The sequence below is a fragment of the Gigantopelta aegis genome, chromosome 5 (assembly GCF_016097555.1).
Source record: "Gigantopelta aegis isolate Gae_Host chromosome 5, Gae_host_genome, whole genome shotgun sequence".
In the NCBI taxonomy this organism is placed as follows: Eukaryota; Metazoa; Mollusca; class Gastropoda; order Neomphalida; family Peltospiridae; genus Gigantopelta; species Gigantopelta aegis.
The window spans coordinates 2,869,936-2,889,860 of record NC_054703.1 but is presented as its reverse complement, the minus strand read 5'-3'; the positions used below and the strand labels follow the sequence as shown (position 1 = coordinate 2,889,860).

Sequence of the window (19,925 nt, the reverse complement as noted above, 5' to 3'; positions counted from 1 at the left end):
TCTGGATTAAAAATCCCATGCCTCGACTGGGATCAGAACCCAGTACCTACCAGCCTGTAGACCGATGGCCTAACCATGACGCCACCGAGGCTGGTCTGTTATAACCATATCCAAATGTGTTATAGGTTTGTAGATTAACTAGACTTAGTGTCCATTGTCACTGACTGAAACTAGAGTCTGTGCCGTTAATATTAATTTCCTATTTGACCGGTGTTTTACAGGAGCATGTTGAGGACATTCTGTGTGTTGCGTTTGTGAGTCCGAACATTCTGGCGAGCGGCGCCTACGACGGAGAGATCGTCGTCTGGAACACAAACTCAGAGCAGGCATCGCGCCACTTGAGTCAGCGATCAAGGAAAGTGCTGAAATCGAGAACAAAGTCCACAATTGTCATCAAAGAGGTGAGTTATATATGAAGAGTTTCATTACAAAATTCGATAAATGCCATATTAAAAACCATTGTGCGAACACCACTCAGACGCTGTTCACACGTAGACAAACACAAGTTCAATTGAGTTTTCAGCAAAACGCGATACGATTGTCTGAGGATATAACGCAGATTGCAGAGAAACTGATGTAGTGTTTATGGTGGTTTGGAATAAAACGTGTTTAGGATTGGGTGTGTAGATAGTGTCGTTTATTGGGTTTTGGAATGAAACTTTTCATATACATGTAGGCATTCAGGGTTTAAGCTGTCTTTCAACTTTATTATAAATAGCAGGGGCGAGATGTAGCCCAGTAGTAAAGCGCTCGCTCTATGCGCAGTCGTTCTGGGATCGATCCCCGTCGGTGGGCCTATTGGGCTATTTCTGGAGGTGAGTTATATATACATGTAGGCACTCAGGGTTTAAGCTGTCATTCAACTTTATTATAAATAGCAGGGGCGAGATGTAGCCCAGTGGTAAAGCGCTCGCTCGCTGTGCGGTCGTTCTGGGATCGATCCCCGTCGGTGGGCCCATTGGGCTATTTCTGGAGGTGAGTTATATATACATGTAGGCACTCAGGGTTTAAGCTGTCTTTCAACTTTATTATAAATAGCAGGGGCGAGATGTAGCCCAGTGGTAAAGCGCTCGCTTGATGCACAGTCGGTTTGGGATTGAGCTCCATCTGTAGGCCCATTTCTCGTTCCAGCCAGTGCACCACGTCTGGTATATCAAAGGCTGTGGTATGTGCTATCCTGTCTGTAGGATGGTGCATATAAAAGATCCCTTGTTACTAATTACAGAAAAAAATGTAGCGGATCGGTTTGGGATTGAGCCCCATCTGTCAATATTTCTCGTTCCAACCAGTGCACTACGACTTTTATATCAAAGGTCGTGGATGGTGCATATAAAAGATCTTACTACTAATAAAAACATTTAGCGGGTTTCTTCTGATGACTAGAATTACCAAATGTTTGACATCCAATAGCCAACCATTAATAAATCAATGTGCTCTAGTGGTGTCGTTATATAACACAACAAACTTTGTTAACTCCATTAACAACTTTAACATCTGTTGAGCAGTCGGTCAGATATCTTTAAATCAGTAATCTACATACGTGTGATACTGCCATGTGATATCACAAATCACATAGTGTTCTCTCCATTTGGATGTCTTTGAATAAAAATTACACATATGTGTCATACCATCAAGTGATATCAGAAATCTTACACAGTGTTCTCTTCAGTCAGATGTCTGTAAATTGATATCCAACATATGTGTGATACCACCATGTGATGTCACAATTCACAGTGTTTTCTCTAAACAGATATCTGTAAATCAGTATCCAATATTAGTATGTGTGATACTGTCATTTTATCCTGCAAATCTGACACTGTTCTGCCCAAATGATGTGTAAGAAAATTTAATTAAATTTTTAAAAATTTAATAAAATATTATGTGAATATTTTCAGTCTGGTCCTCCAGCTTCAAGCATTCCAGAAGATCAAGAATCGAAACCGCCGGATGATTCGTCCATTGTGACAAAACCACGCCCCAAGTCACGAGCCCTGTCCCGTGTTAGCGAGGGAAGTAATGATGAACAAGTAAGAGATTGACTGCCCTAGCTACTACAGGCAAAGTAGGAAAATTGTATTATTGTCTTTGAAACGGCTCTGCCTGCATTGAGTTCAAATCCCATCCGTTTCCAGGCGTGGATGCAGGATTTCTGAAAGGGCAGTGGGGGGGGGGGGGGGGGGGGGGGGGGGGGGGGGGGGGGGGGGGGGGGAGGTTCCAAATGTGATGACTGATCTCTCCTTTTACACAGAACAGTTAATATAATCATGTTTCCCCTTAAAGGTTATGGTTAGTTTTCAAAAAGGGGGAGTGTCCGGACCCCTAGACTCTCCTCCCCCCCCCTCCCCCCAGATCCACTACTGATGTCATCCGTGTCTTTGGAAGAGTCAGGCCCAGTGTTTGACAAATGTTTGAGAAAGTCTCTAGCCCTCACAGAAGCTTTGGCTAGTTCTCTAGATGTATTATAGTAATACAATTGATAATTTACACTAGCCCAGACCAAAAAAACCACTAGCCTGGATCCAGTGGCCCAGACCAAAAAACCCACTAGCCTGGACCGAGGTGGGCCCATTCGGCTATTTCTCACTTCATCCAGTGCACCACGACTGGTACATCAAAGGCCATGGTATGTGCTATCCTGTCTGTGGGATGGTGCATATAAAAGATCCCTTGCTGCTAATAGAAAAGAGTAGCTCATGAAGTGGCGACAGCGGGTTTCCTCTCTCAATATATGTGTGGTCCTTAACCACATGGCTGACGCCATATAACCATAAATAAAATGTGTTGAATGCGTCGTTAAATAAAACATTTCCTTCCTTCCTTCGAAGAGACAAAATAGGAATGTGTGTTATCTTTAGAAGTCGTTGCTCTACAGATAAAGTAGAAAGATCTGTTGTCCTTGGAAGTGTCAGTCTTTGTATAAGCAAAGTATAGTAAGATGTAGTCTTTGAAAGTAACAGTCCTCTAGGCAAAGAAGTACGTGTAAGATGTATTGTTCTTATAAGTGGCAGTTCCAAAACAAACTTTGAAACATTTATTGTTCTTGTAAGTGGCAGTTCTACAACAAAGTAGAAAGATCTATTGTTCTTGTAAGTGGCAGTTCTACAACAAAGTAGAAAGATCTATTGTTCTTGTAAGTGGCAGTTCTACAACAAAGTAGAAAGATCTATTGTTCTTGTAAGTGGCAGTTCTACAACAAAGTACATAGATCTATTGTTCTTGTAAGTGACAGTTCTACAATAAAGTACAAATATCTATTGTTCTTGTAAGTGTCAGTTCTACAACAAAGTAGATAGATCTATTGTTCTTGTAAGTGGCAGTTCTACAACAAAGTAGAAAGATCTATTGTCCTTGCAAATGGCTATTCTACAACAAAGTAGAAAAATCTGTTGTCCTTATAATTGGCAGTTCTACAACAAAGTAGATAGATATATTGTTCTTGTAATCGACAGTTCTACAACAAAGTAGAAATATCTATTGTTCTTGTAAGTGGCAGTTCTATAAAAAAGTATAAATATCTATTGTTCTTGTAAGTGACAGTTCTACAACAAAGTAGAAATATCTATTGTTCTTGTAAGTGGCAGTTCTACACCAAAGTACATAGATCTATTGTCCTTGGAAATGGCAGTTCTACAATATAGTAGAAAGATATATTGTCCTTTTAAATGCAGTTCTACAACAAAGTAGATATTATTATAGTAAATATTAGCCATAAAAACCTACTAGTTCTGTACAAAATATAAAAACTTTCAAATGATCCAGGTGACACCCCCCCCCCACCCCAATCACCCCCCACCCCCTTGACGATTTGTCTCTTCGGTTAAGAAGTGCTGATAAATTAGATCACTGCTTGTTTTCGTTTCAGAACGAGTTTGGTCTGGCCATTTCTAAACTCCTGTTCCTGGAAACGAGGAAAACGAACTCCTCTGGCCACTGTGCCAATCTGGTGTCGTGCGGAGGGAATGGATGGGTTCGATTCTGGAACACGTCAAAAAGTCAGCTGATGGCCGAGTATGTTGCACACCTTCACGGTATGTCGCAGTATGTTGTAGTATGTTGCAGTATGTAGTATGTTGCAGTATGTTGCAGTATTTTGTAGAATGTTTTATTGCATGTTTTGTTGCACCTTTACGAAGTTAAAAAGTGACATATAATATTGCTTTTCTAACGATAATGATGGTGGCAGTGCTGAAGGCGTCCTTTCATTTTCATAAATTAGTTTCTCATAAGTCCTAGGTCAATGTAACTTGGTTTATAGTTGCACTTGAGGATGTTCATCACAGTGAGCTGAAACTTGGTTTATAGTTGCACTTGAGGATGTTCATCACAGTGAGCTGAAACTTGGTTTATAGTTGCACTTGAGGATGTTCATCACAGTGAGCTGAAACTTGGTTTATAGTTGCACTTGAGGATGTTCATCACAGTGAGCTGAAACTTGGTTTATAGTTGCACTTGAGGATGTTCATCACAGTGAGCTGAAACTTGGTTTATAGTTGCACTTGAGGATGTTCATCACATTGCATTGAAAACGGTTATGGTAGGCGAGATATTTAATTACATGACTTTTTAAAAAATATTTCTATTTTCAACTTTTAGTACTATTGTTTGTTTGTTTGTTGGGGGTTTTATTATTATTATTATTATTATTCACAGATACCCTGTTTACATTTAACTGCCCCAATATTACACAAAATTCTTGTTTTTTGTTGACTTGACCAAGTCAGAAAAAGTTTATTTTATTTAACGACAACACTAGAGCACATTGATTTATTAATCATCAGCTATTTGATGTCAAACATTAGGTTTTACATATAGTCTTATAGAGAAAACCCACTATCTTTCTTTCCATTCATAGCAAGGGTTCTTTTATATGCACCATACCACAGACAAGATAGCACATACCACAGCCTTTGATATACCAGTCGTACTGCACTGGCTGACATGAGAAATGGTTTAAACAATATTTATTCCCAATTATAATGCTGGTTGGGGATTGGCCAACAGGCAAAATGCCTATATTAAGGCCTCTCCCTACAGTTTGAGAATTTAATTCAGGTTTATACAAGATGATAGACCAGTGGTAAATTCCATGATTCCAAATCTTAAAGGCATATTCCCAAGGGCAAGTTAACAAATCTGTTCGTAATCCCAGGTCTATCAAGGATTATAAATAAAAGTAATCTTGATTACTACTGAGATGGGAGGAAAAAAAGAGAAGAGAAATAGCCAAATGGATCCACCTAGTAATTGCTATTTTAAGCGAGGTGTTGTGATGTACAATGTAGTTAAACACTACTTTTCCATCCTAATACATGTAACTACCAGGAGGATGGGAAATAGCCCAGTAGTGAAGCACTCATCAGATGCAAGATCGATCCCCATCGGTGGGCCCATTGGGCTATTTCTCATTTCAGCCAGTGCTCCACAACTGGTGTAACTAAGGCCGTGGTATGTATTATCTTGTGTGAAAGATGTTACATATAAAAGATCCTTTGCTGCTAATCAAAAACAGCAGGTTTCCTCTCTCATTATCTGTGTGTTCCATAACCATATCTGCAACACCATATATAACCAGTTAAAGGGACAGACCTTAGTTTTTAAACACTAAGGCATATTTTTCACCTAGACTCTAGTTTCAACCTACCGGCCTCGGTGGCGTTGTGGTTAGACCATCGGTCTACAGGCTGGTAGGTACTGGGTTCAGATCCCAGTCGAGGCATGGGATTTTTAATCCAGATACTGACTCCAAACCCTGAGTGAGTGCTCCGCCAGGCTCAATGGGTAGGTATAAACCACTTGCACCGACCAGTGATCCATAACTGGTTCAACAAAGGCCATGGTTTGTACTATCCTGCCTGTTGGAAGTGCAAATAAAAGATCCCTTGCTGCTAATCGGAAAGAGTAGCCCATGTAGTGGCGACAGCGGGTTTCCTCTCAAAATCTGTGTGGTCCTTAACCATATGTCTGACACCATATAACCGTAAATAAAATGTGTTGAGTGCGTCGTTAAATAAAACATTTCTTTCTTTCTAGTTTCAACCTGTAAAAATGGATACTAAGTTTGGTTAATTTACAAACCTGTAACAAATTTGAATACAACAGAGTGAAACAAGAGTCTGTGACATTGAAATACCCTTAAAAATAGACTAAAACGCGACTCCATAACAGTTACTTCTCAGATGCACGTGTGTTTTTAAAAATATGAAAAATGCATTTTGCGGGATTCGAAAAACCAGGATAACCAGAAACACTTCGGATGTATGGAAATGGATAATCTAAGCAATAAAATATTAATAATGTTTGATTTCAGTCATCATAAACGGCTCTAATAGTGAAATATATACCTCAGTGTTTAAAAACTAGGGTATGTCCCTTTAAACATATTCTTTTATTTTCCTTAAGTTAGGACATGAGTTAAAGTGTCTTTGTTAATTTTACCAATATTTATTACCAAATTGTAATGGTAATGAGTTTGTTATATTTCACTGATTAAACTGTGTGTAAATTAAATATTATTTTCTTCTCCTTAGGACATGAGTAAATGTGTAATTAGGGGATAATATTATATCACTGTGTTTCGTTGTTAACTATAAGGATTTATATAAAAAATTGGATTTTTTGTCATTGTGATAAATCCTGGTTGCCCATGACAGCGTACATCTATCATCCGATTTATCACGAAAATTAACCAATGAAAAAAATACTTATATGAAAGTTGTAGTAGAATTGTTAATTTTAACAATATTGCATGGGAACCCCATTGTCCTACTTGACTATATTTATTACCAAATTATAATGGTATTTCAGCTGGCAGTATCATAATGGTGACATGAATTAAAGAGTGTTTGTTGTGTTTCAGCTGGCAGTATCATAATGGCGACATGAGTTAACGAGTGTTTGTGTTTCAGCTGGCAGTATCATAATGGCGACATGAATTAACAAGTGTTTGTTGTGTTTCAGCTGGCAGTATCATAATGGCGACATGAATTAAAGAGTGTTTGTTGTGTTTCAGCTGGCAGTATCATAATGGCGACATGAATTAAAGAGTGTTTGTTGTGTTTCAGCTGGCAGTATCATAATGGCGACATGAATTAAAGAGTGTTTGTTGTGTTTCAGCTGGCAGTATCATAATGGCGACATGAATTAAAGAGTGTTTGTTGTGTTTCAGCTGGCAGTATCATAATGGTGACATGAGTTAAAGAGTGTTTGTTGTGTTTCAGCTGGCAGTATCATAATGGCGACATGAGTTAAAGAGTGTTTGTTGTGTTTCAGCTGGCAGTATCATAATGGCGACATGAGTTAAAGAGTGTTTGTTGTGTTTCAGCTGGCAGTCTCATAATGGCGACATGAGTTAAAGAGTGTTTGTTGTGTTTCAGCTGGCAGTGTCATAATGGCGACATGAGTTAAAGAGTGTTTGTTGTGTTTCAGCTGGCAGTGTCATAATGGCGACATGAGTTTAAGAGTGTTTGTTGTGTTTCAGCTGGCAGTATCATAATGGCGACATGAATTAAAGAGTGTTTGTTGTGTTTCAGCTGGCAGTCTCATAATGGCGACATGAGTTAAAGAGTGTTTGTTGTGTTTCAGCTGGCAGTCTCATAATGGCGACATGAGTTAAAGAGTGTTTGTTGTGTTTCAGCTGGCAGTCTCATAATGGCGACATGAGTTAAAGAGTGTTTGTTGTGTTTCAGCTGGCAGTCTCATAATGGCGACATGAGTTAAAGAGTGTTTGTTGTGTTTCAGCTGGCAGTGTCATAATGGCGACATGAGTTAAAGAGTGTTTGTTGTGTTTCAGCTGGCAGTCTCATAATGGCGACATGAGTTAAAGAGTGTTTGTTGTGTTTCAGCTGGCAGTATCATAATGGTGACATGTGTTTGTTGTGTTACAGCTGGCAGTATCATAATGGCGACATGAGTTAAAGAGTGTTTGTTGTGTTTCAGCTGGCAGTGTCATAATGGCGACATGAGTTAAAGAGTGTTTGTTGTGTTTCAGCTGGCAGTATCATAATGGCGACATGAGTTAAAGAGTGTTTGTTGTGTTTCAGCTGGCAGTGTCATAATGGCGACATGAGTTAAAGAGTGTTTGTTGTGTTTCAGCTGGCAGTATCATAATGGCGACATAAGTTAAAGAGTGTTTGTTGTTGTGTTTCAGCTGGCAGTATCATAATGGCGACATGAGTTGAAGAGTGTTTGTTGTGTTTCAGCTGGCAGTATCATAATGGTGACATGAGTTGAAGAGTGTTTGTTGTGTTTCAGCTGGCAGTATCATAATGGTAACATGAGTTGAAGAGTGTTTGTTGTGTTTCAGCTGGCAGTATCATAATGGAGACATGAGTTAAAGAGTGTTTGTTGTGTTTCAGCTGGCAGTATCATAATGGCGACATGAGTTAAAGAGTGTTTGTTGTGTTTCAGCTGGCAGTATCATAATGGCGACATGAGTTAAAGAGAGTTTGTTGTGTTTCAGCTGGCAGTATCATAATGGCGACATGAGTTAAAGAGTGTTTGTTGTGTTTCAGCTGGCAGTATCATAATGGCGACATGAGTTAAAGAGTGTTTGTTGTGTTTCAGCTGGCAGTATCATAATGGCGACGGACAAGAAGAACCAGTATCTGGTGACTGGTGACGTGGATGGGGTCATCAAAGTGTGGGAGATTCTCGAGTACTGCATGCACCACGTGGACGACACCATTCAAACACCACCTCGTACGTACTACGGCTCATCACGAACACAAGCACGCACGGTTTACTTGCACGATTATTTGGATTTATATATACAGTGAAACCTCTCAAAACCAGACCCTCTGTAAATCGGAATTCCTTCAAAACCGGACATTTTTAACGGTTCTTTTTTTTAAATCATTAAAGAACTTAACCTTTCTAAACGGGACACCTCTCAAAACGGGACATTTTACTTGGTCCCGAGGGTGTCCGGTTGAGAGGGGTTTCACTGTATATGTATTTTTTATCCCACTACCCCCTTTCCACTGAATTCCATCTCATATCTTCCCGATCTGGCAACTCCTATTTTTCAACTTCTTTCGCCGTCCACCTCCACATTCCAGTCCTTGTCTCTCCAACCGCAACACACTGGTCATTCCCCCATCATCGTTTAGCTGTGGGCTTAGTCTGACCACTTTGGAGAGTGTTCAGTAGTTACTTCTGGCATTGCTAAGAGGCACATGTAAAACCACCTACTATATGCTCCCCTACTACCGGCAGTCATTAGTTAGTGCCGTGGGTCAGACCAGCTTTATTAGCAGCAAAGGATGACAATGCATGCCAGGTGGGTGAAGTAAAGTACACTCGCATAATTATTGTATAAATAGAGAATAACTAGTTAATGATGTAGGATATCGGTTTTATCCTGTGACAGTAAGAATGGGAAATTTTCTGTGATGTTTACTGAGCGGAATTTCACATTCAGCCTGAACAGGATAAAGCCGATATCCTACGTACCTCATTAACTAGTTATTATCTTTATCCTGCAGACCATAAAAATTAAAGGCAAAAGCTATTTTTCTATAGACATTACCTGTCCTCAAACAAGTGCACCTCCCCCCCACGCAAGTGGTCTGGTCCGAACATCCCAACAGCCAATGGGATGGCCTAAATTCTTCTACTGCATACTGCTCTCTAGTTCCGGTCACATGACTGTAACTTCCTTCTTTTTCTCTTCGCTAAAGGGTCTGGACGTCCTTTTGCTTGGCTCTGTTTGGAGTCAACTTTTATAAGACCTTTGGTTTTGTATTAGTGTTTGGGTGAAATGTTCTTTTCGCGTATTTCACTTGACTTCCAAGCGTTTAATTACATGAAATGTTGTTTATATTGCCGGTTGTCGTGTCGGACGCCATTTGCAAAATGGCGTCTGTGTTGACTGGCTTTGTGTTTGGGTGAAATGTTTTTCACCTTAATTTTCGTTAGCTTTCGTTAGCTTTCATATGTCTTTCGCGTATTTCGCTTGACTTGCCAAGTGTTAATTACATGAAATGTTGTTATATCGCCGGTTGTCGTGTCGGACGCCATTTGCAAAATGGCGTCTTTATTTACCGGCTTTGTATTTGTGTTATGGTTGGTTTTTCTTTCTTTTCACAGATTGAAAAATTACTATTATCATATCTGATAATGTTCAGGCGACTAGTTCGAGCGTGTTACGCTGGAAGAAGTTAGCCGGCGGCGACCCAGGTTGTCGTGTTCGTGTGGCCTCACTTCTAGATGCGACCTTTGTGCGGGCTTGTCTGATGTCGAGTTCGCGGCTTACCTGAAGGTGGTGTCAGCGAGGACCAAGAAGGTGGAATCTTCGAGGACCAAGAAGGTGGAATCTTCGCCTTCGATTGCTGACTCCGTGGCGGAAGAGTTACGTTCAATTCTACCGACCATGCTGGAAGAAACAATGGCGTCAATGGCGACCTTACCTAAATCGGCGAGTTCGGGGTCAGGTCCGGTTCCAGTCCCCTCTTCAGGGGGTGCGGCTTCTTCAGCTCCACCGTTACTTAAGACTTCGGATGACAGGCCTGCGGTCTCTACGCAGCCCTCTAAGAAGCCGGCTCATTCAGATAGACGCTCCACGGATTCCAAGGCTCACCGATCTTCGGCGGGGAAGTCCCCTTCGGCGCATCGGAGCCGGGACCGTAGCCGTTCCACATGACCTGTATGGCTCCCTACGGGTTCCATAGATCGTCAGCGCCAACCTTCAGTTGATGTGGCTTCCAAGGCCTCCGAGGGCTAGACGGGACCATCCACGGTCCGGTTTAACCAGCGGCTTCCATTACGGTACATCGATTGGCCTGTGCTCGAGTTCTACGAGACTTTGGTGATGAAGCGCCTGCGGCATCTGTCATTGAAGAGCCCGACTCTACGGACCATATGACTATGAGGGATTGCTTGGCGGCTGTCTACGACATGTTGCCGTCCTTGCCACATCCAACGACGATGTGGTCATCCGTTCCTTGGTATCCACACGGGACCGCCCACGGTCCGGTTCTCCGGTATCTCCATCGGGCCATGACCAGAGCGACTGGCCTGTTCACGGGTGCTACGTGACTTTCTGATGATGTATCGGTTCATGCGGTGCTGGAAGATCTGGATGCGGCGGACCACTTGTCACTGAGGGATTGTCTGGCTGTCATATCTGATATGCTACCGCCGCTGGCCCATCCACCGGTTTCAGCCAAGAAGGGTCCGGGTTCGATGATCGCCACGGAGGTTCCACCGGCAGATATCGGCATTCGATCGTTGGCTGCCACAGGCCCCCGTCGGTTTACACGGCTACCAGTAACTGGCCCGTGCGTATCGTTGTTCCAGCAAGCAGACGGAGCCCTGTAACGAATTGGAAAATTGCGTCATCGGCTCACCGTTCGGTACCGTCGTCCCGTGATCGATCGAAGTGGTGCAGTGTCCAGGGTTCCACCGGCTCCTGCCGGTCCGTGTACATCGTACCGTCCACACCAGTCGGCAGCTGATTCAGCGTTCAGGGTTACACCGGCTCCTGACGGGACCGTCCACGGTCCGTGTTTCCGATGCAGCCAGTACATTGGATCGAAGTGCCTGTGCCAGGTTACTGACCGATTTTCCAGATGATGCGTCGGCACCTTCCGTTATAGAAGATCCGGACGCAGTGACCCACATGGCTGTGACTGTTTGTCTTGCTGCGGTGTATATGCTTTCGTCACTTCACAGTCCACTCGCACCATTCTAGAAGGTTTCCGTTTGAGGACTGATCCGATGTCGGTTTACTTGAGTAGACTTCGTTTGTGCCGTTCCCCATTCGTCACAACGAACGTATCCCGTCTTCAACCTATCCTTCAACGGTGTGACGCCGGCCTTGGATGACGCTGTTTCCGGCGGGACCAGACGTCTTCCTAGAACTTACAGATTGGCACGTCCTGTCGATGGCTTCAGTTCAGCGTACATGTTGTACATGGCGACCATAACTCCTCATGTGCAGGATGCCAGAGGATATGCCTTGTTCTAGCCGTCGACTTTGATGTTGGTCTACCTTATATCTTCCGTGACGTCGATGTGCACTACGATTGCACACTATCGTCAACCGACTTGCCTGAAGCGATCCATTCTTGACTTTCAGCACAAGCCGGTAATCTTGGCAGACCTGTGGTCTACATACGGCTCTTTGCCGTGAAGGGGTCGACGTTACAAGCGTTCCGGGTTGGTGACGAAGAAAGTCTACTGGTCCGGTCACTTGTGTTGAGATCCCGTGCACCGATATTCTCTTGTTCGAGGAAGGTTCAGCGACATTCGGCAGATCGTTCTCTATATCCGGTGGCGATGCAAGACAGTCGCTACTTCCGCTGGTTCCGGAAGTTATCCAGTTGCCATCACGTGGTACGGGGGTTTTACCGTCACCGTTTTCCTATGGTTCATTGCGGCTTATCAACTCACTGACGTTTACTGTTGTTACCGCCAGAGTTCGTGACCGATGCTGTCTAGATGGTCTCTGCTGCTGTTTCGCACCGGGTGGTGTGACGGCCGTGGATTTTAGCCGGTTGCTGTTTTGCGTTGCTTCACTTCCAGGTATATCGGGCATGTAGCGTAGCGAGTTGCTACGCTGTCTTGGCTCTTGCCTGTATCACGGGGTCGCTGTTTCCGATGTCTTGATTCCTGAATCACTCTATTACTGTTTCATGAAGTATCATTGCAAGAGTAATTTTGACGTCGGCGCAACATTTTATGCTTAGAGGTCGCGGTATCCAGTTTGTTTCTGAATCCATGCATTCAGTACAATAACGCAGATTTGCTGATCCGGTTACCAGTCGCCTTGCAGTCCAGTCCCTGTTGGTGGCTGTGGTTTCCAGATGAAGCCGATCTACACATCAACCTGTTGGAGATGTTGTCAGTTACGTCATCTTTCATTGGCGAGAGATGCTGTCAGGCGCCTCTCTCATGGTAGCCACAGACAGTACTACCGCGGTGGCTTATATCAACCGTCAGGGCGGAACCCACTCCAGCAGTCTGCTGCAGTTGACTTATCGTCTCTACAAGCTGGTTGACGAGATTCCGTTGCAACTTCGGGCTCGCCATATTCCAGGGGTTTCCAATGTACTAGTCGACACACTGTCTCGGCCGTCGTCTCCACAGCCGACGGAATGGATGCTCCATCCCGAAGCGTTTCGATGGGTGTGCGACAGACTTTGGACACCAAACATCGATCTCTTCGCCACACGATTCAACCATCAGCTGAGGGTTTACGTGTCTCCGGTGCTGGATCCCGAAGCTCTGGATCTCGACGCCTTGGCCATCAGCTGGGAACAGATGGACGCGTACGCTTTTCCTCCACGAATCCTCCTTCCAAGGGTGCTTCAGAGGTTTCAGCTGTACCATTGTCGCCTGTTACTCATTGCTCCAATGTGGCCATCCAGGATGTGGTATCCAGATCTAATACGTCTTGCCGATCCACATCCTTTACCGCTGCCAGACTGGGATCATCTGTTGCTGCATCCCACGTCAAGACTATACCATCCACGTCCGCAGTTGTTCCAACTGCACGCGTGGACTTTATCGCCAAGAGTTTGAGAAAGAAAGGTTTTTCTTCACAGTCTACGGCGGCCATTTTGAAAGCGCACAGATCATCTACTACTAACGTCAGATGGCTTTGCTTTCACCGAGGGTGTTTCCGGCAAAACCTCAAACCTCAGACGATCCAGATACTTCGTCTTGCTGGGTTTTTTGGCTGTATCTGCGGACCACTTTACGATTAAAGGGGTCTACCATCGCTGGGTACGTTTCGGTCATCGCTACTGTTCGTGATGCCGCTACTGGAACGAAGTTATCGGGTATTCCTGAGATCCATAAGATGATCAAAGGGTTTCGCCTTGATGATCAAGTACACCGGTTTCGGCCACCAAGATGGGACCTGAATCTGGTGTTACGAGCGTTATCGACCGCACCTTATGAGCCGATCGAATCCTCTTCCCTGCAAGACTTGATGCGGAAGACGGTGTTTTTTACTCGGTTTTGCCACGGCTGCCCGTGTCTCAGAACTCCATGCTCTTGATGTAGACTTGGTACGTTTTCACCAAGATCGGCGTGCAGTCAACTTGGGGTTACTCATGAACTTTGTTGCAAAGAATCAGTTACCAGACCAAGCGCCTCGTTCGTATGTTGTGCAGGCCCTCTCCTCTATCGTTGGTCCGGCGGACGTTGAGGACTTGGCGTTGTGCCCTGTCAGAGCCCTGCACCAGTACATCGAGAGGACCAGATCTTTTCGACAACATCGCAAAAGACTTTTCCTTTCCTGTAACCAGAGTCGGTTGAGGGACCTTACCAAGAACACGGTGGCCACCTGGATCCGGTCTTCTATCCTGACCGCCTATCAGAAGGAGGGTTTACCTGCTCCGTCTGCTTCTAATCCGCATGAACTCCGTGCCTTGGCTGCCACGATGTCCCTGCACTGCAACACACCCATTCAGCACATTATCACTGGTTGGTTCTGGGCTACGGACTCCATCTTCGCCAACTATTATCTGAGGGATGTCACCACAGAAGACGTTGAGGGGTTCCATCATCTGGGTCCGGTTGTTGCTGCACAGACTCTGTTGAATACAAGCCGTCCTCGTCGCCGTTGATGTCTGTCTGATTCTGGGCTGCATACCGAGATGTCCATCGAATAGACAGATGAGGATTGCTTAGACTTTTGTTCTTTTGCACAGTTCACGTACTGGTGCCGGAAACTTTTGTCTCGATAACCTTTACCCTGCACTGCATGTGGTTATTGGTTGTCGTTATTGAACTAACAGATCTTTGGTGTACTAGACAGAAAACACTCGGGGGTCTTGTTTTGTTCAATGTTCTGACGGATGCACCTCATTAGGTTGTCGCTTGTTATTGAAAAACTATAACACTTCAATACGTGAGGGTTACCTAACACCTGCATCCCTGGTGGCTACGTCTTCCCACCCTGTCAGAACCAGCATGAGATGTGGCTTCCGCCTCCTGGTCCATGTGTTCTAGGAGCCGTACCTGCCACTGCTGACGGATGCCACCATTCTGGTTGTTGTTACTAACATCACCTGCATTGGTCTGTGACGGGCATCCCTAGGATGAGGGCTTACCAAGGTTGGCCTTATTCTTCCACTAGTCAGCCTCTTTCCGGTTGGGGAGTTTATCACAAGCATCTACGGATCTCGGCACCCACCACCATCTGTTGAATGCTGCACTTGTTTGAGGACAGGTAATGTCTATAGAAATGGAGAAAACTTGAGTGTTTTCTCTTTTATAGATACATTACCTGTCCTCAAGATTCATCCCGCCCGGGCCTCCCCGCTTCCTGTTCTCCGTGCGATGCGCTCAGGGAAAAAGAAGGAAGTTACAGTCATGTGACCGGAACTAGAGAGCAGTATGCAGTAGAAGAATTTAGGCCATCCCATTGGCTGTTGGGATGTTCGGACCAGACCACTTGCGTGGGGGGGAGGTGCACTTGTTTGAGGACAGGTAATGTATCTATAAAAGAGAAAACACTCAAGTTTTCTCCAATTTCTGTTATTTCAGCTACATTGTACAATGACCTAGGGGTTAAATGAGTGATTATATAATGTAGCCATACGTGTGATGTCACATGAGTAACGTCAAAAGTCATATTCTGCTACAAGCATGGATATGACTTTGCTTTTTTGCACAGTTCTTTACACTGTTTTTATTTAAATCTTGAATTTTTATATTGATGTTGATCATCATCACCTTATTTGTTTGCATTACCATAGTTTGACACCCAATAGCCAATGTATTTTTCGTGCTGGGTTGTTGTTAAACATTCATTCATTCATTCATTATCCGTCATCATATCAGGATAAATGGAGAATAACATGTAACTGCCTTAATATATCGGCTTTATCCTGTGAAGGTTAGAATGATGAGAGAGGCGAGTCTTGATCGATCTGCTGAGTCTGAATCGTCATTAGATCTGGGGGTGGGGCTTAGTCCAGTGGTAAAGCATTCACTTGATGCATGGTCGGTCCAGGATCGATCCCCGTCGGTGGACCCATTGGGCTATTTCTCGTTCCAGCCAGTGCTCCACAACTGGTGTAACAAAGGCCGTGGGATGGTGCATATAAAAGATCCCTTGCTGCTAATCGAAAAGAGTAGCCCATGAAGTGGCGACAGGGGGTTTCCTCTCTCAATATCTGTGTGGTCCGTAACCATATGTTATGCCATACAACTGTAAATAAAATGTGTTGAGTGCGTTGTTTACTAAAACATTGGAAGGATCCAATTTTCATCTTATCACATTTCAGCACTAAAACACCAGTTCTACCCTCATCAGGACATGATTAATTTCATCGACACCTGCAAAACAAATGATACTTGTTATTTTAATGTGAATGTTTTTTCTCCAGTATTAAATCTAAAGAAACATATTAAATTTGTATAGCCAATTTTCGTATTATCATATTTCAGCATTAAAACACCAGTTCTACCTTCATCGATCATGACATGATTAAGTCCATCGACATCTGCAAATCAAATGATAGGTTACTCGTTATTTTAATGTGTATGTTTTCTCTCCATTATTAAATCTGTAAAAAAACTTATTACACATGTTTATCCAAGTTTTATTTTATGACATTTCAGCACTAAAACGGCAGTTCCACCCTCATCAGGACATGATTAATTCGATTGGCATCTTCAAAACAAATGATACTCGTTATTTTAATGTGAATATTTTCTCTCCATTGTTAAATCTAAAAAAAAATCGTATTACACATGTTTATCCAAGTTTTATTTTATGACATTTCAGCACTAAAACGGCAGTTCCACCCTCATCAGGACATGATTAATTCCATCGACATCTGCGAGAGAAACGATCGGATGCTGGTTATATCGAGCTCTTCCGACTGCAGTGTTGCAGTCTGGGATATCTATGGAAACAAGATTGGAGTCTTTGGACAGGTATTTCAAAAGCCGTGGTATGTGCTATCCTGTCTGTGGGATGGTGCATATAAAAGATCCCTTACTACTAATGGAAAAATGTAGCAGGTTTGATCTCTCTAAGACTATATGTCAAAATTACCATGGTATGTGCTATCCTGTCTGTGGGATGGTGCATATAAAAGATCCCTTACTACTAATGGAAAAATGTAGCAGGTTTGATCTCTCTAAGACTATATGTCAAAATTACCATGGCATGTGCTATCCTGTCTGTGGGATGTGCATATAAAAGATCCCTTACTACTAATGGAAAAATGTAGCAGGTTTGATCTCTCTAAGACTATATGTCAGAATTACCGTGGTATGTGCTATCCTGTCTGTGGGATGGTGCATATAAAAGATCCCTTGCTAGTATATATTGGAAAAATGTAGTGGGTTTCTTCTCTAAGACTAAAAATACCAAATGTTTGACATCCAATAGCCGATGATTAGTAAAGCAGTGTGCTCAAGTGGTGTTGTAAAACAAAACAAACTTACTGATGGTTGTTTCAAAATTTGGTCGAGGGAGAAAGAGAGAGGGAGGGAGGGAGGGAGTGAGAGGGAGAGAGAGAGGGAGAGAGAGAGAGAGAGAGAGAGAGAGAGAGAGAGAGAGAGAGAGAGAGAGAGAGAGAGAGAGAGAGAGAGAGAGAGAGAGAGAGGGAGGAGGGAGGGAGGGAGGGAGAGAGAGAGGGAGAGAGGGAGGAGGAGAGAGAGAGGAGAGGGAGAGGGAGAGGGAGGGAGGAGGGAGGGAGGGAGGGAGAGAGAGAGGTAGAGAGAGAGGTAGAGAGAGAGAGGGGGAGAGAGAGAGAAAGAGAGAGAGAGAGAGAATAAGAGAGAAAGAATAAGAGAGAATAAGAGAGAGACAAAGACTGACTGAGATTGTACACATTTCTGAAATGTTAAATAACAGTTGCTGATCAGTTTTGAAATTGATACGTAATCTTGAAAACTAATAATATTTATGCACATGTTCTATGTTATATACAGGACGAACACTGGAGAATTGAACAGTATATTCATGGAGAGGAACTTGAAAACACGGATGAAGAAAACACATTTTTTACTAATAATGTTTATGTACATGTTCTATGTTATATACAGGACGAACACTGGAGAATTGAACAGTATATTCCTGGAGAGGAACTTCAGAACTTGGATGAAGAAAATGAGACAGCTGATACAAAGGATGCCACGATCTGTTTAACACCGGAGAAAGACGAAATGAAAGAATCGACTGATATAATGGACGAGCAATCGGTAGACTACAGGATTAACACGTGGGATAATACGGTGCTGGGTACATAACTTTATTACATGCCCTTTTAATCTTGCTATAGTAATCTGACCATGCAATAACAAAATATTTTATTGCACATATGTGTAATACAAAATCTTCCATGCGTAGTACATGTTCACTCGAATGATGTCATGTCTGTAGACAGCAATGATGTCATGTCCCTAGACAGGAATGATGTCGTGTCTCTAGACAGGAATGATGTCATATTCCTAGACAGGAATGATGTCATGTCTGTAGACAGCAATGATGTCATATTCCTAGACAGGAATGATGTCATGTCTGTAGACAGCAATGATGTCATGTCCCTAGACAGGAATGATGTCGTGTCTCTAGACAGGAATGATGTCATATTCCTAGACAGGAATGATGTCGTGTCTCTAGACAGGAATGATGTCATATTCCTAGACAGGAATGATGTCATGTCTGTAGACAGCAATGATGTCATGTCCCTAGACAGGAATGATGTCGTGTCCCTAGACAGGAATGATGTCATGTCCCTAGACAGGAATGAGGTCGTGTCCCTAGACAGGAATGAGGTCGTGTCCCTAGACAGGAATGATGTTGTGTTCCTAGACAGGAGTGCTGTAGGTTTATGCAGTAGTTGAGGATGGGCCCCCTAGAGGTAAGGAGCCTGGTGCTGCACCTGCCTGGTGAGTCATCACAGGGCGAGCACCGATCACATCATTGTCTAGAAATGTAGTCGTAATAGCTGTTGATGCATGGTATTGTGGTCTATTAGAGTGTGCTGTGCGGCCCAATAATCTGTCTGTCTGTCCGTCCATCTGTCTGTCTCACACATAGTTTTCCAGATGGTTTTTTTTAGAATACCTTGAGATATTGAGCTGAAATTTTGTGTATAGCTTTATTGTGTAGTGTTACAGCTGTTACAGATCAAGTATGACTTTATGCCGATTTACCCATTTCTGATTGAGTTATGGCCCTTGAACTGGGAGATATGAAAATTAGTTTTCCGGACTTTGTTTTGGAAGACCTTAAGATGTTAACCTGAAATTTTGTGTATAGCTTTATCATATACTGTTACAGATCAAGTTTGACTTTTATGTCGATTGACCCATTTTTGACAGAGTTATGGCCCTTGAACTTAGGAGATATGAAAATTTGTTTTCTGGACTTTTGTTTTGCAATGCCTGAAAATATTGAGGTGACATTTTGTATATACATGTAGCTTTATCATGTACTGTTACTGATTAATTTAAGTTTCATTTTCATGGTGATTTACACACTTTTCACATAGGTTTGTCCTTGTAATTTAGGAGATACAAAACATTTCACAACACCACTAGAGCACATTGATTTAGGTCTCACTACACAGATGTCATCTGCCATTGAAACCCATGTTAAATTGCCCAGCTTCAAATGAAGATTGCCAATAGAATGGATTCTTGTTGGCATTAAAAACATACACCATTGCGAACATACATTATATAAGCATTTATTTTCACTCCAAAATTGAGAACATTTCCGTCTCTGTTTTTTGCTATATGACTGCATTTGGCTGTAGTACCGGTCCGAACAGGTGGTTATTAACTGATTCACTCTGGCTGTCTCTTGTGCTATACACACGTCCCAAAAGGTCGATGCACAATATTACCAAATGACATGGGCAAAATATAGCCAGAAGGCGTACCATTAAACATACATATTGTTTTAGTTCGTCACCATTTCCTAGAAGTGAATATGTGAACCATAACATGTG

The 19,925-nt window shown here is 43.0% G+C and overlaps 1 protein-coding gene across 1 annotated transcript in view; it reads left to right on the top strand.

Annotated features, from left to right (window-relative positions):
• Positions 1-19,925, top strand: part of LOC121373471 (WD repeat-containing protein 49-like) — a 126,117-nt gene that overhangs the window by 46,277 nt on the left and 59,915 nt on the right. The window contains exons 21-26 of the mRNA XM_041500136.1: positions 222-401; positions 1,896-2,027; positions 3,863-4,028; positions 8,563-8,697; positions 16,742-16,893; positions 18,013-18,208. Coding sequence (XP_041356070.1) covers positions 222-401; positions 1,896-2,027; positions 3,863-4,028; positions 8,563-8,697; positions 16,742-16,893; positions 18,013-18,208 — 961 coding nt within the window. The remainder of the gene's footprint in view (positions 1-221; positions 402-1,895; positions 2,028-3,862; positions 4,029-8,562; positions 8,698-16,741; positions 16,894-18,012; positions 18,209-19,925) is intronic.